The sequence below is a fragment of the Chamaea fasciata genome, unplaced genomic scaffold (assembly GCF_029207755.1).
Source record: "Chamaea fasciata isolate MVZ Bird 193981 ecotype frontalis unplaced genomic scaffold, bChaFas1.0.hap1 SCAF_4, whole genome shotgun sequence".
NCBI classification, from domain to species: domain Eukaryota; kingdom Metazoa; phylum Chordata; class Aves; order Passeriformes; family Sylviidae; genus Chamaea; species Chamaea fasciata.
In genome coordinates, this window is record NW_027094089.1 from 69,579,776 (window position 1) to 69,605,859 (window position 26,084).

General features: G+C 43.4%; 2 protein-coding genes across 5 annotated transcripts in view; both read right to left on the reverse strand.

Moving 5' to 3' along the window:
- TMEM38B (transmembrane protein 38B) overlaps window positions 1–2,215 on the reverse strand; it is a 31,639-nt gene extending 29,424 nt beyond the window's left edge. For all 4 annotated transcript variants that reach the window (XR_010720536.1, XM_066181885.1, XM_066181883.1 and 1 more), the window contains exon 1: window positions 2,062–2,215. Coding sequence is in view for 3 of the 4 variants with exons in the window: in XM_066181885.1 (XP_066037982.1) it covers window positions 2,062–2,167 (106 nt within the window). In the remaining variant the exon portion in view is untranslated. The remainder of the gene's footprint in view (window positions 1–2,061) is intronic.
- A 20,344-nt stretch (window positions 2,216–22,559) lies between these two features.
- Window positions 22,560–22,913, reverse strand: TAL2 (TAL bHLH transcription factor 2). The gene has a single exon (XM_066182427.1). It carries the CDS (start codon window positions 22,911–22,913, stop codon window positions 22,560–22,562), a length of 354 nt encoding a protein of 117 aa, XP_066038524.1.
- Window positions 22,914–26,084: the final 3,171 nt, after the last annotated feature.

A 26,084-nucleotide genomic window follows, 5' to 3' on the forward strand; every position in this document is an offset into this window, starting at 1 on the left:
ATCCCAAAAAAAGAAAACTGCCAGTTCTACAACTAGCTGGAGTTACAGGCAAGCAACTCCTAAGCCATCCTAATAGCACTAATCAAGAACTCTTCTTTTAAAACACGCAGAAAGCAACAAGTTGGTAGTCACTGTTGTAGTTTGCTAGTCCCATGTGCGCAAGAAAGCCTGGCTTTCTTGGAGGAGGATTGGAAAAGTCCCAGGTAGTGTGCACCCATCCATGATCCAAATCCCCACACTGAATCTGATTTTGAGCAGTGGGGGTGGCTTGGTATTTTAATGAGACAGTAAGCTGGGATAAAATAAATGTGGCTGTAACTTGACCACATACTTCTTGCATCACCAGGCACTCAAGGCTATCCTGTTATTTCCCTGTCAAATATAGCTACTGTTGTAAGTTTCCAAAAAGAACATAAAGCCTAGACAGAGTTAATCGACAATAACGTATCCATACTGAGTGTTCATAATAACTGCTATTTCAGTTATGATTTAATACTCAGTTCGAACCACTTGGGAAGTCAGAAACAGGAGAGCAGGCAGTCACCTGGATTACAGTTATTAATTCCACGTATTGGAAAAAAAGCAGGACTTCTGAACTACCAGCTATTAAGCTGAGAAGAAAAAAAAAATAGGACCATGGATCTGACCAGACTTCTGACAGCAATTTTACTTTCTGTAAGTGTTGTCTCACTAAAATTATGCTGATGTGAAGCAAAGAGGCCTCTCACCCTGGTCTTTAGGTGTGCCAATTCCAGAGAAAAGTTTAAAGGTATTGCATGATAATGTCAGAAAATCCCCTTCTAAATGGAACAGACACATTACACAATGCTGCAGCCCAGCACCCATTAAAAACGTTAGCAGCATTAACAAAGTTTGGCGAAGATTCTAGAATATATAAGCACTTTACACCAGTCTTCACAGTCTGTTAAGTTCATTTTCTCAGCAGGTCAAAATTCATCTTGGAACAAATAGAAAGGGACCAAAGAACAAGCTCTCACTAAATAAACAGTGCAGAGCCCTAGAAATCTGAAGCAAGCAGCAGCTCCCAAATTTGCACTACAATCCCAAAAAGCCAGCTCAGTTTCCTACACAGTTATCACCTGAGATGCACAGTTATTGTAAACACATCTAAACCGACACAAAAGTAGCTTAATTCTAAACATGGAAACAAGACCACCGTCTACGTTTGTGACAGAAAAAAAAAAAAAAAAAAAAAAACAAAAAAAAAAAAAAAAACAAAACCAAAGAAGCAAACAAACGCAAGAAAACACAAAACACCAGCCCCAAACAAACAAACAAAAAACAAAACAAAAAAACCCCAACCGAACAGTCTTGAGGTTAAAGTGCAAAATATTTTCTGGAAGAGAGCACGCAGAGACTGAATGTCATGATGTGCTCTCATACTAAACCTTGTTAGTGGAAGTGGGAAGCTTTGCTAAATTCACTTTACAATCTGTGAGGTGGATTGTCAGTAAACACTGACAAGCCACTGGCAAAGGACCTACCCATGAGAATCCTGAGCTGTTTCCTGCAAGGCAGAATCGCCTTAACACCCCCCTGCAGAAACAGGGTGAGTGAAGGATGTAAAGTCTAGAGTCCCTCCTCTCAAATGCAATTCTGGGCATAGAGATATTGGCCTGCTACACACGCCTTCTCTGCATCCAGAAACTTAACTTCGAGGGGCCTCAGCCCTTCGACTCCTGAGATTTTAAAACAGAAACTAACAAATAAACAACTGAATAAAAAAATTAAAAGGTTTCCAACACAACTCTTGGCTGATTTCGCCAGCGCCTCCGAAGTCCTGGAAAGCGAGAGAAGCTTGGGTAGGTGTCCTTTGCGGGCAGTGAGGCACCGCGTATGGACAGACGGGCTGATGCAGGCGGCAGACAATCCCATTTGCACGGCCACACGGCAACGGGGACGGCGGCTCCCCTCGGGGCCCCATCCTCACCCTGCCGGGGCTGGCTCCCCGCGGGACACAAGGCCGGGGGAACACGGCGTAACACCGGGATTGGGATGGGGGTGTAAGGCGTCCGCCCCGTCCCGTCTCGCCCCGCTCACCCCGCTGCTCCTTCAGCGCCAGGACGGAGGCGACATAATGCGCCAGGTCGAAGAAAGGGAACATGCGGAGGCGGGAGAAACTCAGCGGCACCTGCCACAGCTCCATAGCCGGCCACCGAGCTCCAGGAGCAGCCGCCCAGGATGGGAGAGACGGGAGAGCCGCACCACGCGGCTTGGCCGCTCCCGGCCGCCGTCAGCGCAGCGCGGCGCGGGGCGGGGCGGGGCGGGGCGGGGCGGGGCGGGAGCGGCGCCTGACGGGCCGGTGGCGTCCTTCAATCCCGCGGTTCGGCTCTCGGTGGTGTCTGCCGTGCCTTTCGTTTGCCTTTTTTTGGTCAAAATACCGATAGTCCTACTCCATGCCCAGTCTGAGATCGATTGTGGTCTCCCTCAGAGCCCCTCCTGTTTGTGCTGCGTCCCTGCGCACCTCGTTCACAGGTCACTAGCTTACCCTGATACATTGTTTTTTCTCCTTTTTGTCTACCTCGTTGAATATTTCTGAAGCTCATCAAGAATATTTAGCATTACCAACGTGTACGGTCGATTCTCCCTGTGGTCTTATCCAGGCTGATGCCATCTATTCCTCAGTAACTGAGAGTCTTAATGTACACCAGATCCTGTCAGAGCTCAGCAGTAACGCTTTAATGCATCTTTACATCCATTTTGATAGTGAAGGCCATTGCTAGCTTTGCCTCCTTAAAGATCTGTATCCAGTATTGCACCAATCCCGCAGTATTTTCAGCAATGCTAGTTTGCTTGTGAACCACACAAGTGAAACATTTTCAAAGATCTGCTGACTCCAAGATACATGACATTTGCTTTTTCTTTGTTCACCAGAGTATCAAACTCAAAGGATATGAAGGAAATTCATGTAATCAGGATGGCTGGGGTTGGAGGGGCCCTTAAAACTCATTCATGTGTAGGGACACCTTCCACTATCCCAGGTTTCTCAAAGCTCCATCCAGCCTGACCTTGGGCACTTCCAGAGGAATGAGGCAGCCACAGCTTTTCTGGGCACCCTGTGCCAGGACCTCACCACCTTCATAAGGGAGAATTTCTTCCTCGTATCCAATCTCAATCTATTCTCTTTCAGTAGCCATGTCCCCCTGTCCTCTCACTACATACCCTTGTAAACAGCCTCTCCATCTTTCTGACAGGCTCCCTTCAGGCACTGGAGAGCTACAATTTTGTCACTCCAAAGCCAAGGTACACTTGGCACTGTTTTTGATGGAACACCATTAAGGTTTGTTGTTCTCATCTTTTCTGCATATTAAACATCCCCCCCGCCCACCTCTGGAGATAGAGGTTAAGTTTACTAGTCTGTGAATTTTTGGCTGGTTTTCCATACTGACTTTTCCTTAAACCATTTCTCTCTTTTTCCATTCAGCTTCCACATGAAGAGAGAAACTCTGTTTCTGTGAAAAGAAAAGGTGAAAAGGTGAAAAGAACTCTTAAAGGCTGTAAGTTGTGCACACTGTATAATGAAGTTAAGCAAAGCAGTCTGAAAATGTGCAACTTTGCTCTTGAACTTGTTTTTTGCCTACTAAGAACTGATCTCAGGAAATAACTGAAATTGTAGAATCATTCTGGGGAAAAGGTTTATGCCACTCAACATAGCAAACACTTGAAGTTTTCCCAGAATAATTTTATCTTGCCTTGAATAGCCAGCCATTATTTTCATTGATTTGCCGTTTATCGGTACCATATTCACGGAGTAAGTTCCTGTTCTCAATGTCTCTTCCTTTCTGTGCATCCAGTGACTCATTTGCTCCCTGAGAATTGACCCATGTGCATGTAGCTCATTTCTATTTCCTGACCCTTTCCATCTTCATTTCATTTACGTGAGGAGGTCCTCATTTAGTGAAAGTGATCTCTTACTAGCCTTGTAATTAACAAATCTAGTTCTTATTTTCTGTCATGCATGTGTGCAGACAGAAAACAGACTTTGATTTCTAGAACAAAATATCAACTTGCCCCAGTTTATAGGTAATAGCTATAATACATTAGTAAGCTGCATTCTGTTGCAGAAATCAGCAGCAGTTTTTTTCCCTCTGAGCAGAGCTCTGTGTCCATGCAGCTGCAGCCGCGAAGGTACTGACAGGATTTAAAACAATGTAGTCTTTTTCACTCCTTGCAGTACTGGTTTGTCCCCACCGAGTGGCATTCGTTTCACTGCCAGGCAGTGAAAACTACTCAGGCTATCTCCTATGTAATCTTAGAAGCAATGGAAGAGAAATAGAAATGGCAGTGACCACAAGGAACCTAGAATGACACAAAAAGGAGTTGCAATTTGGGCCTGTAACATGTGCACTGCAGCCACCACTGTTCCTGCAACTCTTTAAATATACCCAAATTCTTTAATATGCCAGCAGTGATACCTCTACTGGTGCTGTTTTGCAGCAGATTCGCAATACCTGCCTGAACTTAGAATTTTTTTTCAGGTCCTCAAATACATAATAGTTCACCCTCACTGCACCTGAAGTGTTGCTCTCCAAAGCAGAGCTGTGCCGGTTTGCGCTGGGGTAAAGCTCATTTCCCTTCCAGGGCTGGTGTGGGGCTGTGTTTTGGATTTGTGCTGAACTCAGGGGTGATGATACAGAGGTGCTTTTGTTCTTGCTGACCAGGGGTTGAACAGAGTCACGACCTTAGCTGCTTCTCATGCTGAGGAGACCCAGCCAGTACAGGTGATCCCAACTGAGCCCAGGGATGTTCCAGATCATGTGACATGTTCAGTGTATCAAGTGGGAAGGAAAAGGAAGGATGGACATTCTGAATGATGGCATTCATCCTCCCAAGTCACTGTAATGTGTGATGGGACCCTGCTCTGCTGGGAATGACTGAACACCTGCTGTTATAAATGATCAGAGCCGATTTCCAAAATCAAAGATTTATTTAACAAATTTGAAAATCAATTTCGGAAAACGCTACGATAAATCAGGACAACATCGATCAAATATTGGGTGGACAATCCAGGAGCAGCAAAGGGTGCTTCTCCGGAGTACTGCCCACAAATCTGGGGTCTCAGGATAGGCGTTTTGTACCATTTTTCTACCCTGAGGAGTAAACAAGACGGTAACAAAGAACCCAAAGAACATGACATCATGTACATAATACAATCATTGAAATGTCCGGTATCTCGCAAGGGATATCTGAAAGAGTTTCCTGAGAAAATGAAAAGATGTCTGAATGAAAAAGTCTCTGAATCTTCTGTCAGAAGATTTCTGCCGCCCTCTGCCCAGATTGGTATCGGATTTCCTGATGAACTGTGAAGATGTGGTCAGCCCATGATTAATGGGCCGTTTCCCGGTTATCTCTCTGGCAGATGTCGAGGTAACACCTTCGGACTAAGAAAAGACTGTGGTATGCAAAGAGATGCCCTGGAACTGTTTCCAGGAATTCAGGGGTTTTGCATTCCATTGCAAAGTTTAATACACACAATTTTAATCCACAAATTTAATACTATGTATCTATTACAGTCCCCCACCTTTTTGTTTACCCATTAAATTCGTGTTTCATTTATTATCACAATTTTTAGGAACCTGTTAAAACTACCCTTCACCAAAAAAACTTTTTCCTCTTTTTTCCCTTTTGATTGTTTTAACATTTTTCTTCTGTCCTTTTTCTCCTTTTCTTCAATCTTCTTCTGCTTTCTAAAGTTTATCCCAGTCTTCCAATGATACTTCACAGTACTTTTGGTGGGATGTGGTTTCCTCTTTTATCCTGTTTTCAAATTTTTTCAAAGCCTCAGCAACTCTACTCTTTTCCTCTAACGTCATCAGTTTTGATGCAGCTGAGAATTGTCCGGCCTTTCCTCCAGTTAATTCAGGATCAATGGGCAAGGCTGCAACCTGCATTCCTTGTACAACTGAGTGAATCAGCCTGATGAAACAGGGGATTAGGCGCGGTAGGAAAATGACTCCTGCTCCTGAACACAAAATGAAAATGATTATTTTTCTCCACCAAGCCCCTTGCCCAAACAACTGATCCCACCAGGAGGCTTGGAGTATGGAATTCCATTTTTGGACTGGTACATGAGCCACCTTTTTTATTTCTGCTGCCAATCCCCTTATTGTCTCTCCATAGTCGTCTATCTCGATGCAGCATTTTGGTTCATTGAATTTTCCACAGACTCCCCCTTCCTCGGCTAGGAGGTAATCAAGGGCTAATCGACTCTGGTAAACAAATGCCCTCATTTGGGAATGTTGTTTTACCAGCAACTCCAAAGCCTCTGATGTGTGATTGGAGACTATTTCTACTACTGCCTGCAATCTTATCAGCCTATTTAGGAGGTATGTGGGGGTTCTGTATCCCCAGGTCCCATCATTTGCCCAGGTTGCTGGACCATAGTACTCAATTATTCTTTCTGGAGGCCATTCCTCGTCTCCCCACTTTTGGCTTCCTCCTGCCAAAGGTAATTCCTTTTTTAGGTCTCTCTTTTGCCTATCTAGAGTTTCATACAAAAGGGCCCCTAGAAGGCTACTTTCAGTCCTGGGCAAAATGAAAAAGAAAGGCCTGGTCATCCCCAGTGTGCAAGACCCTTTCCACCTTCGAGGTAATTCGCTGTAGGCTTTCTTCCCACATATCCAGTAAATACCATCAGGGGCTTTCCATTTCAGGCTTACCTTCTCGGGTTCTCCCCAGTAATTTCTTAGACCTTCAAGGGACTGGTAAGGGTTAGCTCCGGAGCTTTTATGTCAGCACAATCCAATTGAATCAAACCATTCACAATTGTCTCTCCTTTTCTGACTCCAAAACCCAGCTGGGGGTTCAGGTTACCAGGTTCTAGAGTCATCGTTAGAATTTATGGTTAATGTGGTTGTGTCTGAATGAAAGTCTCCGAATCTTCTGTCAGAAGGTTTCTGCCGCCCTCCGCCCAGATTGGTATCAGATCTCCTGATGAACTGTGAAGATGTTGTCAGCCCATGATTAATGGGCCGTTTCCCGGTTATCTCTCTGGCAGATGTCGAGGTAACACCTTTGGACTAAGAAAAGACTGTGGTATGCAAAGAGATGCCCTGGAACTGTTTCCAGGAATTCAGGGGTTTTTACATTCCACTGCAAAGTTTAATACACACAATTTTAATCCATGAATTTAATACTATGTATCTATTACACCTGCCCAACCATGGGAAGCAGAGAATTCATTCAGGAATTCATTCCTCATTTTGCTTGCTTGTGTGAGCAGCCTTTGCTTCCCCTCTTGAACTGTTATTATCCTAACATGTGAACTTTTTCCCTTCCAATTCCCTCCCTAGTCCCACTGGTAGGAGAGTGAGAGAGTGCCTGCATGGGGCTGGGCTGGTGGCTGGGGTTAAACAGCACAGAGGTACCTGGTGTGGGGTGGATCTCATAGCTGTGAAGTGGGAAAGCATGTTAAACACAACAGTTAAACAAGAGAGATATTTTGGTGAGTTTTCTACCTCCAGCTCAAGCAGGAAATAAGAACAACAGTTTCCCTAAGTTTCCTGGTAACCAGGGAGAGATTCCTGTGTGTTCAGGGTGGCAGCTTAGCAGAGCAGAGAACAGAGTGAGCCACCAGAGAGAAATCAGACCACAGAACAGTCTGTGTAATGAAAGTAGAGTAACAGATTAGAAAACTTAAATTTTGGTAAGTTTTCCAGCTGTCCTGGATATCTCAGCAATTATTTAAAGACAGCAGAGGATAAAATAACTAAAATAATCCTGTTCATCTCTGAGCCAAGTATACAGATGCTGAGAGAACTGACAGTGTGAGCTGATAGTATTAGTGTGTAAGCTAAGTACAGTTGTCTGTGTGTGTGTGTGTGAAACAATTTTTTTATGTTTTGCTGATTTTAAGCTGGAAGAACAGATGCCCCTTTCTTCATTTATTGGGAGCAGGCTAATGATGAGACCTGAGCAGCACAGTGTGCATTTAAGAATTTTAAAGGTTAAGGACTGCTGTGTTGTATGAGTGGAAAGCTCAATGTGAAATCAAAACACAAGCCTGAACTGACTCTCTTGCCCAAGGAATGTTATCCTGACCTTAAAAAAACCCACAGTAAACACCTGCTAAATAGTTACCCAATGTGCACATTCTCCAGAGTACTCTTCAGCAGAATTATGCTAATTTTGTGTTTGCCAAAAAAAAAAAAAAAAAAAAAAAAAAAAAAAAAAAAAAAAAAAAAAGATATGTGTACTTAGCATGGAAGTGTAGCTGGTGGAGTTGTTGCTTCATGTGGGCTGTGTTTATTTAGTGTTTTATTTTGTAATGTCTGTTGGGGTCCTACAAGCAGTGGCCTGGAATACAGAAATGGTACCTTAGCAGAAAATAAGGAGGAGAACTTCTTTAGTGTATTTCATCAGACTTACTTACTTACTCAAAACTTTTACTCATCTTCCCCAAATCAGGAAATTAGAAATAATCTCTTTTTATGAATTATGAGGTTGTTTTAATCTTCTAAGAAGATCTCTCAAACTCAAGTCTGTGCATCCGAATCAAGTCAGGTGAAAATAATAATCTTCATCACTGTCTTGGTTTAGATAGACAGGTATCTGCCAGGGAGGGTTGGAGTCTCCCTTAAAATGTAAGCCCCTCCCCCCCCTTTTCTAAATTGTCATAAATTTGCAATTAAAAGGCTGTCAGGCAAAGATTTTGGGAATAGGTATAGCAGTTCTTTACTAGGGATATTAAAAAAAAATACAGATGTTGTAGTACAGAAGAATAAGCAAGCAAATAAACAAACAAGAAATCCTAGAAAACCGTGACAGAGTCAGAAATACAACTTGACACCCTGTTGGTCAGGGTGTTGAAAGCAGTCCAAAGTAAGCCCTCCTGGAGTGGCAGATGTGGTTCTATTGGAGCAGAGGTGGTCCCATTGAAGAAAAAGGGTCCCGTAATGGTGATGGTCTGGTCCGGTCTTCCTCCAGGGATCCGGTGGAAAACTGGATACCTAGTGGTACTGTGGGTCCTTTTTTTCTATGTTAAGATGGTTTGGCTTCCCTGTGTGGAGCATCTTACCATAGTACAATGTAATATGTCAGGTCATTGATGAGCTCTTAATGGTCCATTAGCAGAAGATATTCCCATGGAAGTAGTGAAACAATGAAGAGAGATAAGTAGCACTCCACCATCTGATAAGCGACACTGACCCATTTGGGCAAAGATAAGCAATTCTGCCCCATCCAGATGGAATAGAATAACATGCTCTTTACAAAACCCATGACAGTCACAATATGGAAATGGACATTTCCACTGTCTGCTCTCATCCTGCCACATTTGTGATTTGTAGCTATGTACCACACTGCTCTCTCCTTCTAAACCAATTCTTGCTCTGCTCCACAGTTTTCTGCCTTGTTTCCCTGTTTTCCAACAGTCTTTTATCCCCATCAAGCTGCTTACTTTGGTGTTCTAGTACATTTTCCTCTGTTTCCTCTCTCAGCAGCATCATACATTCATTAACCCTGCATGTTTCTTTCAGCATCACTCCCCACAGCTTGCCTGGTTTTCTTGTTTTCTCCATGCCATCCTCAGCATTTAGTTGTGGCCTGTCAGTCTCCTGTCTGTCTCTGAGAATCTGGCTATTCATTCCACTTTTGTCACCTTACTTGTGCATGCCTTCAATCAATTCTCATATATTCAGGCCCAACCTTTACCTTTCTGCACCTTCCAGCTTCATCATTCTGATTACCCTCCTTCTTTTCCAGTTTTCTAACAGAAGGTCAGGTACTGTCTTCTTTCAGATTTTCTGAAAAAAATGGAGAAAATAAATTATAGGAAGTTCAGATGGCCAACTTTCTCCTAACAAAACGTTACCCTGGTTTCTTTTCCTTGCATGATGGTTAGTGCTAATCTAAATTGCAAAGTGCAGAATTTTTTTCATTTTAAACAGAGCAGTGGTGTTGTTTGACTTATATCCACCTCAAATCCATCCTCAGTCATGCCAGATTTAATTCTCACAAGTACTTAAGGATCCGTTTAAAATTTCTTTTCTCTTACAGCCTTTGAAGCAGCAGCACTGTTTTCATTCCTAGGTGAAGCCAAGGACTGTAGTAGCTGTAGCCAATTCTGCTGGCTCTATCCAAGAGCTCGCTGGTGTCTACTCTTAGGTCATGGACACACAAGTAAGCAAAAGCACATGTTTCAGGCCATGAATGTATACCAAAAGAGTTTGTGTGTCTATAAAATAAATTCTCCAGTATTTTGTATCTTTATTGCAGTAATAAACTCAGTCACAATTTCACACAGAGTTGAGTTCAAGTTGACAAAAGTTAGGATCTTGGCTGCAAGGCCTCTCCTTAGCCTCTTGTTTTTTAACAGTATTCTTTTTGAAAGGAGCTGATTTATAGGATGGACTTTAACTTTTATTACCTTGTTTATCTCTCTACTGCATCATTATATATATCACTTGCTGATTCATTGATGGGACTGAGACAAGCTCCAACCTTATGCTGATCCAGCCAAGGTTCAAAGGATGCCTTTCTCTGCATCTGTGACTTTCCCTCAGCAATGGCATGCAGGAGTGCTGTATTGTCACTGTCCTGTAATGTCCACTGGGCGAGCTGTTATTGATTGTATTGACTTGTGACTCAGCTCTGACAAACACTGAGCAGCCTCCCTGTCCTCTCAGTAGGTATGTGGTTCACAGGACTGGGTGCTCAATGCACCTACTGTGCCTTTCATCATTGTAGGTAAAGCAACAGCTATGGGCCTGCTTCATCCAACTGCTCAGGATTTTCTTTTTCTAGAAAAACACATGTCAATAATAGTCACTGCTAGCTAGTTTCAAGCTTGTAATCAATCACAGATGGAAATACATTCTTCACATTTTCTTGTTACATATTAACATCATATGTCACAATATTACTTAATAGTTTAAAATGAGGCCAAAGCCCATTGCATTAAACTCCCTGAATATATACAGCAAAATAAACATCCTTGCTTACTGTAGCTCTCTATCTCTAAAAAAAAAAAAAAAATGCTAGGAAAAGCAGTGGTCTGGGGCAGGTCATCCCTCAGGTCAGAAAGACAATGGGAAAGAACAAAACCTTTTTCTCAAGATTATGCTACTTACTCTGTTTGTCTACTTTGTCAAATCCTTGTCAGTCTGGTCTCACCCAAGAGCTGCTGTAGAAAGGAAGAAAAAGATACAGGAAGACCTCAAATAGTACAAATGACCAGGCCTTAAACTACTCCCATGCAGTCAGTCCTTCTGCATTCACTGGATCTTCTGTGTTACATATATCAGTAGGGCAAAAGCCCAGGACTTTAAAGTTCGTTAGATATTAGATTAGGATTTTAAGTGCTCCAAGAGCTCCAAGCATCTAGCATTCAGGGAGCATAGGAGCTGGGATTGCTGATTGTCTCAGATTTAAAGTTGTTTTTTAATGAGATCTATTTATGTGAAATGTTACACAGCTCATAAAAATACTGTTTGGTTTGGATCACATCTGATAAGCTTCCCAGGGAAAAGAGAGAAAAGCAAGGCACATTTCCATGTATACAGTGAATGTAGATGCTTCCATCAACATCTGACAGATTCAAAATACTCCTTATACTTGAATTTAATCTGATAATCTTACATTTCTGATACCTTTTTCCTGCTCCTTTGCTGAGTTGCTCCATTCACAGTGTTATTTAGAGCAGATTTTGTTAAATACTGACATATACCTTGTAATGCACTACACATTGAGCAAATGACATCTCAAATAAAGAAGAGCAATGCTGGCAAGATATTGCATGTTTTCTACCCTATCAGGTAAACTTCATGTAATACCCTAATAAATGCAACAGAACCCAAGATTGGACCTGAGATGACAGCTTCAGGATAGTCATTTTTCCTCCTCCATTTGCTTTCATAAAATGGTGTCCGGAGATATTCTGCTTAGGGCTGCAGGACTGAACAAATAGTCTGTTCTGCATGAGAAAGAGGAGCTGTCCTATTTAAGGCAGAGTGCAGAGTTACCCTTCCATCCCTCTCCCGTTTTCCCTTGCAATAGCAAAGGATTTGTGGAGATACTTGCCTGGGCACAGTCCTGGGCAAACAGCTGTAGGTGACAAGGCTTGAGCAAGAAGCTTAGACCAGATGATCTCAGGAGGTCCCTGCCAATGCAAACAGTTTTGAGATTGCTTTAATCTTGAAAATATTTTTTTTCCATACCCTTTTTATATTTTTTCTCAGGGTTGTTTCCTGACCAGTTCCAGCTGCAGCAAAGACAGTGTAAAACTGAGCTTGGATTGTCTCAGTTCCAACAGAGAAACAAGTTCAAGCTGAGAGTTGTGAGCTTGTGTCTGCAAAGTCACTGCTCATTATTCAATAAATTTCGAGTGCATCATCAGTCGAATTGGACAGATGAGGGTATATGTGCTCAGAAGCTGTCTAGTGCCATAGCTACCATCTGAAAAACAATTTGTGGACTGTACTTCAACTACTAGATTCTGGGAAGGATTAGTTAAGGAGAAAAAAAAAGCAACATTCAAAAGGAGACAGACTTCTCATTGTGCCCCTTCATTGTATATTCTCCATGTTCCCTTTTCTGCTCAGTGGTGCAGACCAGTTTGGGACACTTTAAATTGTCAAGAGCAGCAAGGGGTTACCCAGAGTGTGCTTTGTTTGGCAATACAGATGGCTTTTTTTGTTAACTGACTTGAACCTATTGTCTGTGCACCTCCCTCCCAAACCTCTCTCCTGCCCTCACCACCCTTATCCCCAGCCCAGATCACCCTCCGCAGATCCCCTTACTTTGGGTTCATGAAGTACAAATTAGCATAATCAGATTATCTGCATGGGGTTGTTCAGCATGGAGATGAAAAGGAAGAAAAGAAAAAGTGGCTTAAACAGAGAAGCCCTGAGGAGGGAGAGCGGGTGGCATTGCTGTTGTGCTGTGGTGCTGAAAACTTGCACCTGCATAGCAAGCAGATCCTCTTCTCACTAAGGACTCTTAGATGGTATTAAAGGATAGGAATTAATTGAGGAGAGGAGAGGAGAGGAGAGGAGAGGAGAGGAGAGGAGAGGAGAGGAGAGGAGAGGAGAGGAGAGGAGAGGAGAGGAGAGGAGAGGAGAGGAGAGGAGAGGAGAGGAGAGGAGAGGAGAGGAGAGGAGAGGAGAGGAGAGGAGAGGAGAGGAGAGGAGAGGAGAGGAGAGGAGAGGAGAGGAGAGGAGAGGAGAGGAGAGGAGAGGAGAGGAGAGGAGAGGAGAGGAGAGGAGAGGAGAGGAGAGGAGAGGAGAGGAGAGGAGAGGAGAGGAGAGGAGAGGAGAGGAGAGGAGAGGAGAGGAGAGGAGAGGAGAGGAGAGGAGAGGAGAGGAGAGGAGAGGAGAGGAGAGGATGCTTTACTGAAAAACAGATTTCTATTCATCATGGAGAGGAGATGATCTTAGTAATCTGTCTTATCAAGATAAGACTTTTAGAGTTTCTGCAGGAGACTGATAAGAAATGTGGTAGGGAAAAAAAGCCATCTGTTTAGGGGCAGGGTATGTGTCTGGGTGGGAGGTGGTTCCTGGACATTTTCTGTGGTGGACTTGCCTTGGTAAGAGTAGCAAACAATCTGCTTGATTGCCTTAGTGCCTGCCCTCATTCTCTTCTTTCTGCCCATGCTGGGAGATGAATGCTCCCAGAGGACTCAGGATGCAAATCCTTAGCCACAGGTTTTAAAAGTAGCTAGGGGCTCTATATGCTTGTGTATTCAGGAACATGAGATTAAATGACTTGAAGGTTCCTGTTTTTAAAAATATCTTCAGGCTGCTTCTACACTACCATCTTTTCCAGCTGAATTGCCTGGCCACTCATCCTCAATTTTCTGATGTATCTTAAAAGCATGCATGGACAGAGATTACAAGAAAAACACCCAAAAAGCAGTCATGGCAACCCTAAAATGTTTTCAGTTGAACCCTTGAGATCAAGAGTCTTATGGACAGCCCCAGCCCTAGATTTTTCAGTAATTCAGAGAGTCAGGATAAAGGGAAACACAAGTATCCAGGTAAGTCAAGCTTTGAGGCAGTATTTATGACAGACTCCTGCCTAACTTGAACTTCCAGTCTCCAAGAAGTTCTGTCTTTGATTTATCTCAACAGCACCACACAGAGAGCTGCTGGAAATGTTTAACTGATGAAGTTGTGATAAATAGCAGAGAAACTTTTTTTACTATTATTTTAGCAGTATTTTCACTTTTTTGAATTTAAAAATTTACTTCAGCAGTTTACAGCTGTACTTTTGAGGGAAATAGAAAACATAATTGATTATCAGAAACAACCAAAACAGACATACAATGTCAAGGTATGTCTGTTTTGGTTCAGGACCCTGTACTTTTGGGCAATATTTGAGATTAATAGGAGCCACCAATTCAGAATTACCAAACTGGCAATTTCAATTACTTGGCAGATGTAAGAGAAACAAGATGATGTTACTCTGTTTTCTGCAGCTGACATATACAGGAATCTTAGAGAAGAAGTCTATGTGTCTACAAGTATAGTGTCCTGCCAGGTTATGTCAGGCATGGTTAATTCCTCCTCCATGCTTTCACTGGCAATCCGTCTTGTTTTAATTTTTTTTCACTTATATTATTCTTTAGTATGAAAGAATATTTTTATATTATAAAGGCAAAATTTTTGTGGTTTTGTTTGCATGTGACCTTAAGTGAACTTAAATGGATTCCAAGGAGATTATAAAGGTAATATAGATCAAGAGACAGTAGATAGACAGACAGATATAAAGACAGACATATCTGTTTTCTTTGTGTTTTCTGTATCTGCTCAGCTATTCCATTCAAAATGGACAGGTAAAATTATGCTGCTGAAGTTACCTCCCATGACTTTCTTACTTCTAAATCTGAGAGCTGGGGAACACCTGTTTGCATTCCACATGTCTATACAGAAGTGTGGCCTTTGAGACTGGGCTGTCCTGTGCCAAGCACACTGGCTGGCCATGTTCACCAGACAGCAGCTGGCTGCTCTTCTGTGTCTGAAAATTTGGGAAAAATGTTTGCAGCATGTCTCTGGAGGAAGAGCCAGAGCAGGCAGCTCCCTTCAGTACTGAGTTATTTCAGTTCCCTTTCAAGTTGTTATAAATGATCAGAGCCAATTCCAAAAATCAAAGATTTATTTAACAAATTTGAAAATCAATTTTGGAAAACGCCACGATAAACTCGGACAACATCGATCGAATGCTGGGTGGACATTCCAGGAGCAGCAAAGGGTGCTTCTCTGGAGTGCTGCCCACAAATTTGGGGTCTCAGGGTAGGTGTTTTATACCATTTTTCTACCCTGAGGCATAAACAAGACGGTAACAAAGAACACAGATTCGCCCAAAGAACATGACATCATGCAAATAATACAATCATTGAAATGTCCGGTATCCCGCAAGGGATATGTTGGGGGTTGGGTTTGTTCCTTCTTTCTCTGGGGAATTTTTTCCCCACGGGTTGCCAAGGGGACCGGGTGTTGGATACTTGAGAGTGCTTGGCTGAAACAAAGAGATGGACAAAAGGTGGAAGGGGGAGATAACGCAGGTAAAAGACACAGCTTGAGGCAGCTGCGTGCTTTTCTGCTTCCGGCGTTCGGGAGACGCGTGTCGGCCGCTCCTCGAGGATCTCAGCCGCCGCAAAGCACGCCGAGCAGAAGCTGGGCCGCTTTTCTGCCTCGCCTTCGACTCCTTCGGCGCTGCTCCTCTTGCTGCAGCGTGACCCTGCACCCCCTGCGCTGCCGGGACATCCTGCCCCTGCCTGCCGGGACACCCTGCCATCCCAGCTACCAGCCCGGGACTTTTCCACTGTTCCAGCTTGGTGCTCTGAGGATCCTGCAGGGACACCGAAACCAAACTGCCCTGGGTTTTGTGAAACAAAGCCCTCAAGGTTCTTGGTACTGTTGTCGTTTGTCATTAATGCTGTAGTTGTTTGGTGGGGGGGGAGTTTTTTTGTGTTTGTTTGCTTTGTATTACATACTAGTAAAGAACTGCTATTCCTATTTCCCAAATCTTTGCCAAAGAGCCTCTGATTGTAATTTTACCTAGCAGATACCTGTCTTCCTAAACCAAGACAGGATATCTGAAAGAGTTTCCTGAGGAATTGAAAAGACGTCTGAATGAAAAGTCTCTGAATCTTCTGTTGGAAGGTTCCTGCTGATCTCTGCCCAGATCAATATTGGATCCCCTGAGGAGCTGTGAAGATGTGGTCAGCCTGTGATTAATGGGCCATTTCCCAGTTATCTTTCCTGCAGATGTTGAGGTAACACCTTTGGACTAAAAAATGACTGCGGAATGTAAGGAGACACCCTCAGATTGTTTCCAGGAGTCCAGGGTTTTTTACATCCCACTGTATAGTTTTATACACACAACTTTTAATGCACGAATTTAATACAGTACATCTATTACAAAGTGGTGGGAATATTTCCCACCCAAGCAGGCTGAGCCAGCACCAAGTGCTCTTGGCAAATCCAATCTGCCAAGCTCACTCTATCTGTAAGGGAACTCTCTACTGGCAGCTGACTTTTTTCCATTCAGTCCCACAGAGGTCACTGCAAAGCCTCTCAGCAGAGCCAGATTCTTCCTTCTGAAATACCTTTTAACCTACAGGCAGTAAAATATCTTAGGGCACAGTCAGTTGGTCAGAGATCCTGTGGTTAACTAAGTCGGGTACCCTCCACTCAAGGTGCTCTTAGGCATTGCAGTTTCCTCTTGAGAGTTCAGTTCTTTCCAGTAAGTGTAAAGCTTTTTAAAGCTAAAATTTAGTGCGGTGAAGTCTTGAGCTGAGGGAATCCATAGGTTACATTCTGGTTGGTTGTAAATCAATGTATCAGAACACAGCAATTCTGCTGTGATCTGAAGGCAGAGTTAATATTGTCAGCTCCAGGACTGAGCCCTGCTGTCTGCCAGGGTTTGCCAAATACAGTCACCAAGAGAAAATCAATGCTAATCAATGTCTACAGACAGGGTTGGAAACAGAACACCTCCCTGGAGACTTGCTGACTGCAGACTGTCATCCTTTAGCTTTTCTTTAAGGTTTTAGGCTATCTAAGAGTCTGTCTTTCAGGGAGTAGAGTAGGGAATTCAAGAGAAAGTAAGAGACCTTCCCCTGCCCTGAGGTAGTGTGCCCCCAACCATCTGCATAAAGGTGTATGCATGGGAAGCCTCTGCTACCCTGTGCTTGTGAGTACCTCTCTGCATTGCTGGCCAGCATAAAAGTCAGAGACTTCATCCCAGTGCAGTCCACGCTGAGATCCACAGAGTCTCGCTGACTTCTTCCTGCCCTTCATCCTGAACCTCTTCTGTCTGTTTTGTGGCATTGACACTCAGAAGGACAGAGGTACTCAGGAAAGGCTGTCTACTCTTTGCCTCTCTTTCTGGCTCTCAGTCATGAGGTGTCTTTTCTCCAGAAGAAGTTTATCATGGGATCCTCACTTATGCTTGCTGGGTTTGCAATCCAAGGCAGCAAAACAAACTGTTAGAGGGATGGGATGTGTATTTGTATATATATATGGAAAGGGAGTGGAGTGAGAATACAATGAGATGAGGCTTTGTTCCTTACAGAGAAGGGTTGGACCAACGCAGCGTGCAAAGAAAACGCTGTCCATGGCTTACAGAGAGAACAAAAGTTAATAAATTCAACCAGATATAGGTATTGACTGGGCACAGGACAATCTCTACCTTCTGTAATCCAAGTACTTTTTTGAGCTACTTTTTCCACCCACCTTCTCCCTTCTGATTCTCTCAGCACCTGCTGTATTAAAAATACAATTACACCCTTGAAAAGTGGTGGATTTAGACTCTGCCACTGTGTTGATGACCTTAATACTGGCTCCCAAGTGACCCCTGCCCCACAGGTCAGTAGTTAAGTCGTCCATTCTCTCCACCTCCTTTCATCACCCAGTCTTCAAAGAACAAAAGTCAGATCTGCCTTGCTCACACTACTTTAGCCATGGTCACTGCATATCATTCCGTACCAGCAAAGAAATTTGTGGGATCTGCTTGGATACTGGAAGATAAGTTGCTAAATGGTTCATGAATCATATGCCCATGAAACACATTGGTGCTGCACCTTTACTTTTTGTTTAGAACCAGGTACTAGGATGGCTCTTAGTGTCCTAAAACAACTCTGCTTTGCTATTTAATGTGGCTGGCCCAGGAATCCTGTGAGTCCCCCTCTGTGATGCTCATTGTACCTTCCTCCCCCCTGATTTGGACAAGGTACAGCAAACAAGGCTGCCGAGTACAAGCCTCAGCACAAAGTCTTCCTCAGTGTGGGCAATACTCTAGAAACCACGAGGCATCACACTCATCATGGATCTCACTGTGCACTGTCCTGTGCCAGGCACAGTATATTCACATCCACCAGGATTAAAATCAGCAAAATCTCAAATCAACTCAAATCAAAACCCAAACTGCAGACCTGCTCTTCCTCTAACCACAGACTAGCCATTGCTGGGATTCATGCACAAGACTACAACATCCTTTCAAGATACATTTGCATCTCATTCCTTTCCTTACCTGGCCCAAATATCCAACTTCATTTACATTCCACAGTCACAACGTATTGATATTGAGAAAGTGGATGTGATGGACATCAGTTCCCTTAGGCTCTGTGACAGATGAACAGTGGCAGAACTTGTTTCCTGCCTCCAGAGAAAGTAATCCTCATTTGAGTTGAAATGTGGAGCTATATTCTTCCACTGATCCTGTTAGAAATTCCAAGTGAAGGAGTGTCTCACAGGTTTCTGCATCACAAATTCACAGGAGCACACCTCACACCCTCTGTGCAGGTTAGGAGTACCATGGTTTGGAGCACACCATGACTCTTTCAACTTTCCAGCACTCCTTTTTGTACCAGGAAATACCAAGGATGCTTTTAGGAAATGCCACCTTAGCTGGTCTTCCTTGCAATATTGACAGCCACAGCTTCCCAGAAAAAAAAGAAAAATATATAAAAGTAAAAAAATGCTGTTCATACAACTCTATTCAGCACTGCTATTTACAGCTATGGGACAGTAAGGTCCTTAGGACTAGGGATATTTTTGTCATTTGTACTAAGGTTTTGCCACTGCAACAATGTTTCTGAGACATTTTCAGCCAACTCTAAATAACCTGGTACATCTCTGTGGCATAGATCCCCTTATCTCAGAGCACTGTGTTGGCATGACTGTAGCATGCCCACTTCCAGAGGAGGGATTGCCACATGATCCTCAGCACAGAAACTAATTTGGCATAACCTGCTGGAAGCAGAGGGTTATGTCTAAGGTAACATTGCCTTGAGCAGTATGAATACATACTGGACATCACACATAAATACATTTTGAAAGTCAGATTTGCTGATTTCATGACATTTGTATAATTCCTTGAGACGATTCTTTCCTGAGACACATTTTGTGCAGAAATTCCTCTCTTGGTGTTCATAGAACACCCTTAGGGATGTAAGACATCCAATCAAGCATGAAACTGAAACTATCCCTGTGATCCAGTGATTTCCCATCTTTGTCTCACAACTTCTGCATCTGTCACCCTAGTGCTTCGTCTCCCTCTCCCAACCTCAGATTCAGCTGAGGTTTGGATTGTTCCCACCAGATGTTAGCCAGAAAGAACATCTTCACATCCTAAGCTCCCCACAACTTTGAATTAATTTTTATATCTGAACCTGGACTCCTGTTTGAGTCTTTGGGTTTTGCCTATCTGAACATCTCCAGATGACAATAGACTCCAAATTAATTCTTTAGAGTGTCTTATGCTTCTTAAAATGAAGCTGATTAAAATCTTTTGACTTGTAGATATTTGGAAAAGATAACCAGGTTACACAATGAAATTTTAGTTATTTGTCTCTTTCAAGGGCTGGTCAAAATCTTCTTAGCCCTTAGACGGAAATACAATCTGAACTAGAAGTGTAAGAAATTGTAATAAACAAAGAGTTCCTGTCATTGTTCATCATCTGATAATGTTGTTTCTACCACCAAGACTCTTACATAAGAGAAAGTAGAAGAATCCTCTGCTGAAAATTATATCCTAAAGTCTTTGGGATCCTCTACCAAGTGGTATGCAAATGTAAAATGAAATTTTAGTGAAGGTTAGAGCAACAAAGATTAGTTTCTTAAATAATTTATTTGGAATGGATTAGGAGTTAAGTAACATCATATAGCACAAAGTGTTACCAGTTGCACTGTATTTGTTCATGATGACAAAGATAAGAAATCCCCAAAACACAAAGAAGAAACTTGACCAAAAAAAGAAATCTTTGGTAGAGAGATCTAGGGAAATACTTCCTGAATGTGACAGTAGAGACCCCCTAAACTGAAAGGAGTTCAAAGAAAATGGTGATATGAACTGAAGCAATAACAAGAAGGAAAGGTTTTTAGCATAGAAAATACAACAAGCATGTTATGTTACAAAATTGCCAGGTTTTCTTTCCCCGTCCCAGTATGACAGCTGCTCACAAGATGTTTTTCTTCACCTTGGTGATGTGTGTTTCCTAGGATAGCAAGTGACTGATAGATCCAATAGCACCACCACGCCTCAACAGGAAGTGCTCTGATTTATTTGGACTAATTTGTCCTGCTGCAACTCCACCAAGCCAGCAGAAAGTTGAGAGGAGGATGTGGCTCATTACCTTTGAGATGCCATGCAGAAGAGTCTGTGACTCCATTTAGTCAACATTAAGGCAGAGGTGGGGAGAAACAAACTGTGCAAAGGACTCTCGGTGCCTTTCCACTCAGCAGCTCCCCAGGGCCATCCAGACAGCTCACAAACCCTGGGTTAAGCAAACTATTGGCAGTGTTCAGAAAGGAAACCAAATTAACATGAACCCTTTCAGCTTTTTTTTTTCTATCTTTCTTTTGGTCAAAATCTGTCCACTGGCATGCCTGTACCTTACAGCACCAGTGCTGGATGGGGTGAGCTGTGTTCTTGTCAGACCTTGGCTTTTGTCAATGGTGAGGACAGCTGAACATTCCCATAGCAGGAGCCAGCCCTGGTTTCTTTGGTGCACCTAGTGCTTGGTGAGGCTTTGAAAGGCAGGTCAGCTTCAGGTGCCAAATCCCCTCATGCAGAAAGGCCGTGTACATGCTGCATGCACAAACCCTAATTCTGCTTTCTGAAAGCACCTCTTTGTCCCATAAACAGACAGAAACAGCCCAGGGTCATGCTTTGGCCAATGGGAGATGCTTTTCTTCACCAGTTGTGAACAATTGTCTTTTCTAAGCCGTGACATGTGCCTTGGTCCACATGGAAATCAAGAGGTACTTGTGTCATTGGGAGCAGGATCTCACCAGAAAGCCATTCTACTTAGACCTGGTATCGTTTTCTCTGTTTTGAGCTGCTAATAAGCCATGTGAGAGACCAGGCTTCGGCTGGCACAGGTTATAACTCAGTCAGGAAATTAAATTGGATTTATTTGTGGGCAGCAATAACCCACAGTGGCCACTTCTATGAAACCTCTTTTCATGCGGCTTATAACATACACACCTGCAGTGTGACGGTTGGTGGTTTTTCTATAGGGAAATTACTCATATATGGAAGATATTTACACCAATTTCTTTGTCCTTGCTCCATTGGCCCATTCGGGATAGTGTCCAGGTAGGAAAACCTCAGCTAGAGCAGGTGAAAGCAGGGAGTTTAAGGGCAGTCAGTGAGGTATGCATGCATGATCATCGACACAATTTTGTCCACAAAGGTTTTCACAGTGCCTCACTGATGCCTTTGTCCCGGGACTTCCCTCCCGAAGAGGACCTCCCCCATTGCTGCAGCTCCTACAGAAGGCCAATGGCATTGAATCACCAACCTCTTTGATGGGCTTTTAAGGCAGCTGGGGCATAGCTGACCGACTTCCTTCACATGCACGCTGTCGCTGCTATGGAGGAGATTTACTTTGCCTATTGAACCCACTGAAGCTCATCTATGATCATGTATTTAGAAATTTTAAATTGGCACTTTTTGCTTTAACCTAACATTTAATTTTTTTTAATGTGCTTTGCTCTGACATAAGGGATCCCTCCAGTCTGATGAAGAAAGATGTAGCCAGGTTCAAGGGCTAGGACTTAAAATTTAAAAAAAAAAAAAATTAGGCTAGAAATAAGATTCATAAGTTCAAGAGTGAGTGCAATTAGGCCCTAGAAAAACTCATGGAGGACTGTGTCAAATATCACATCTCTCAAAATCTTTCACTAACGAGGCCAGATGTCTGTTGTGGACAAATTTTGTGGTGCTGTCATAATTCTTCACCTCAATAGTGTTTCCTTGAAATAGCATGGGAGAATAATCTTTTTCCCTGTCAGAAACACTGAAGGAATTTCTATGCCCTGATTTATGGAGCAGATCTGGGCAGAAGACTCTTCTAGCTTGGACTCTGCCATGACAGCAGCGAGTCCTTCCAAGCTCCCAGAGACAGCAAGTTCTCCATCTGGACTTCCAGGTTTTTGCATGACCAAGGATTTCCTATCCTATTAAATAAAAATGCAAATTAAATAGTAATAAATATAAATAAATAATCACAATACATGGAAGAGCAACCCACAGATTCTGCCAGGAGAGAGGGACTATCACACTAATACCGAAACTGTGCATCTCATTGTCTGCTAGAGAGATGATGCCTCTGACCAACACTCTACTATATTGCTGCTCATGCCAGGACAGGAGACACCACAGTTTTCAATCAGTGCCAGCTCTTCCATGCTCTGCAAGTGTGGGGCTTGCTGGAAGAATCCCAGGATGCTGCCCCGAGCAGCCACTGCTGTCTGCTGCAGGCCTGGCTCTCCCAGGACCTTGACGAGGAAGTTGATGTATCTCATGGCCAACCGGAGCGTCTCGTTCTTGCTCAGTTTTTTGTCTGGTGGGTGGGTGGGAATTAGCTTCCTCAGCTTGGCAAAGGCACTGTTGACATTTTGCTGCCTCCACCTCTCCCTGGTGTTAGTGAAGATCTTCCTTGTCATTCTTAAGATGCTGCAAAGCAAAGGAGATGTTGAATGAATGCTGGATAACCCTGGCTTTCAAACAGGCTGCTTTTTTAGGGGCACTGTAACCTCTGGACCAGTGGCAAGCAGAGTGGTGGTGCTAGGCTTCTAATTTTTACCCTCTATGGCTGGTGCACTTATCCTTTATGTCCTTCACAGATTCACCCTAAAGTCATGATCAGAAGTATTAGAGATGCAACTGGATGCCAGAGCTCAGTAAAAACTTCACAAAGGAGGTAAAGGAGTTTAATTTCCCTATACAAGCATTTGGTGCTGCTACAAGCCCAGCTTCTCCAGGCTGCTCAGAGTTCCCCTGCAACAGAATTCCCAACAGACAATGCATTTGTCATCCCACAGGCTGTGTGAGAGCCACACAGGCACTTTTTATGGGGGAAAGCAGGCAGACCCAGTGCAGAACATGTCCATACTTTCCCAGCCTCATTTCACACCTCCCTGGAGTCTGCACCTAGCTGACCCATGCTTGGTGATTCCAACTGGTTGAAACTTAGCCAAGTGGACTTCATCATAGGCCTTCAGTGAGCAGCCATCCAACACCACAGACATGTGATTGTGGGTATTTCTCCAGGGCTGCACCAATCTGGTTCCCTGCCCATTCCACAATGGCTGCTCACTGCTGGTGTCAGACATCTTTCAGTCTGGCTTCTGCTTTAGCCCCTGGGAAATGCCAAGACTTAAGCCACCAGTGCCATAAGTGCATGAGGGAAAGTGTGATTCCTACAAAACATGCTGGCATCCCAGGCAGAACCTCTCCCCAGTTGTTCTGTGTCCACCCTCACAGAGCCAAGCAAAGGGAGCCCTGTGCCCAGAGCAAATCTGGCAAAAAAGAGTCCTGAGGCAAGGGGTGCACAGTGATTTTAAATGCCATTTAGCAGAAAGTCTGCCAAAAGTTCTGTGTGTTGCTCTAACCCTTCTCCCACCACCATGGGAAAGTGTCTTCCCTTCTCTCCAACATCTCTGGAGGAGGCAGACTTCTCCATTTTTGAAGAAGCTCTTTATGACAATGGCACACAGACAGTTGGAGCTGGGAAGAGCTATCCACAGCCAAGAGACTAAAGGACAAATGTTTCCACTTATCCTCTTATGCGTGTGGAAACCTCAGCTTTTTATACTCATTGGCAAACCCTTTTACAGTAGTCCTGTAAATTGGAGTGGGGAGCAGAGGGAAGAGCATCCTTCATCCCCAGGAAGAGGAAACTTTGGGATGACAGCCCAGCTGTGATCTTGTTTCCATCTGAAGCAGCCTTACACCATGTAAGACACTCAAGGTTCACCAAATTACATGGTGAAAGTCCAAGGGAATAAAGAAACACAAATGTGACTCACGGTTTAATTGGGATGCCCTGTCAGGGAGCCAAGGCAGGGAAGTTCCTGCCCAGCTCCTTCAAGTTGCAGTCCAGCACAGATTACCAGCTGCCAGGGAAACACAGCTGCAGCACTATAAATCCTGTCACAGCTGTGTTCAGAGACCTCTGGTCAGAGATGCAGCCAGTACAGGCACACCCCTTTTCACTGTAAATGGCTGCTCGCACTGACAACACCTCACAGGCTCCTCTTGACCCTGGTCTTTAACACTGCTAACACATTTCTGTATTGGTAGAAGTCCGAAATTACTGTCATACCTTTAGGGGATGAGAAAACTGTCTCATCAAAAAGGTCTTTCTTCATGAAAGGCTCCTTTGAAAAACAAAACCTTATATTTCAGGTTGCTGAGAGTTTTTCTCATAGGACTTACATTAAGACTCATTGCTTGGTTGAAATGGGGATTCTCTCTCTCTCTCTCTTTTTTTTTTTTTTATTTTTTTTATTTTTTAGTGTTACACTTTGTGTATCATTTTTGATTTGTGCTGTGGGAACAAATCTGCTGGGTGCTTTGCACCTACCTCAAACGTTGCATGTACCTTTCTGGCAAGAACATTGCCACATCAGTGGTACAGATTTAAACACTGTCTTCCAGTGCTTCTCTGTACTGCAATGTTTTCAGTGCCCAAGGCAAAACTTTTGCCTTTACAGATTTATTCTTCCAAGCAGCTGCTCACATCCATGTGAAATGCAGTATGCCACCTGCTTCTTCTCTGTCTTCTGTTTTGGTGTTTATGTTGTTGTTCGGGTTTTTATGGGCTTTTTTTCTTTTTTTTTTTCTTTTTTTTTTTTTTTTTCTTCTAAAGACATACTTATCTGTACAAATGTAGTTATTTTTTGTAATATAGGGGAAGTTATTTGGGCTTCCTTCCTATTTAGGCTTCTCTACGATAGAGGCCGGAACTCTAATGGGTTGACTGGACTGTATTTTGCCTTTCCTTTGGGGCTCTGCACTGTAATTCCTCCATATGGGTCAGTGTTTGCTGGGTATCTACTTTCATCTCAGCTACAAATACCAAGACAGAGTCTGTTTCTTTTCTTCCTCCTGCTGCAGACAGCCCACAGCGCAGCACTCCAGGAAAGCAGGTTAACACCCATCACTGGTGCTGTGAACATGCCCTCTTGTCCTGTTAGTGGTGTTATTGGTGGAAAAATAAACCCAGCCTACTCCCTCACGCCGTGCTTTCTTTGTCTCTCTACTCATGCCTTTGGAAAGGACAATGCTACATTTGTGGTCACAAGCCTTGTAAGCAAACAGATGCCTTTGTGAGGACAGCTCCTGCTTTACACTTCAAAAACGTGTGTTTGTATTTCTGACATTTATTCGAGATCAGCAAACAACAGCTCCTTTCCTTTCCCGGTGCCTCCTCTTGCAGGGATATCTTTATGGGAAGCTTTGTTTCAGGTGTAAGCCACCTCAATACGTCTCTCCACCTTAAATTCCTCTCCTTTTGTCCTTACTGGTGTGGGTTTCCTGTTGTTGTGCTTGGAGTTTCCATCAGAAACATAGCAGAAAATTATCCTGGTCCAATCCTGCAGTAATTATAATGTTTCAGCGCAGCTTTTTTCTCTAGTCACCTACACATCCCTCGAGTTCTCTGTAACCACCGCACCTTCTAGTTAAAATGCAGCCAGTTTGCTGGCAAGGGATCTGATTTCCATTTCTTTTGTCTTGTTCCCTTCCTTCTTTTCCTTCTCTCCAACCCTTCTCACCAAACTTGTCTTTCAATATAGTATTTGCAGTTTCAGGTTTTTGCTAATTTTGCACAA

What these genes read in the sequence shown, in the direction of transcription:
- TAL2 (XM_066182427.1), bottom strand. Translation starts at nt 22,913, where the DNA reads ATGACAAGGAAGATCTTCACTAACACCAGGGAGAGGTGGAGGCAGCAA.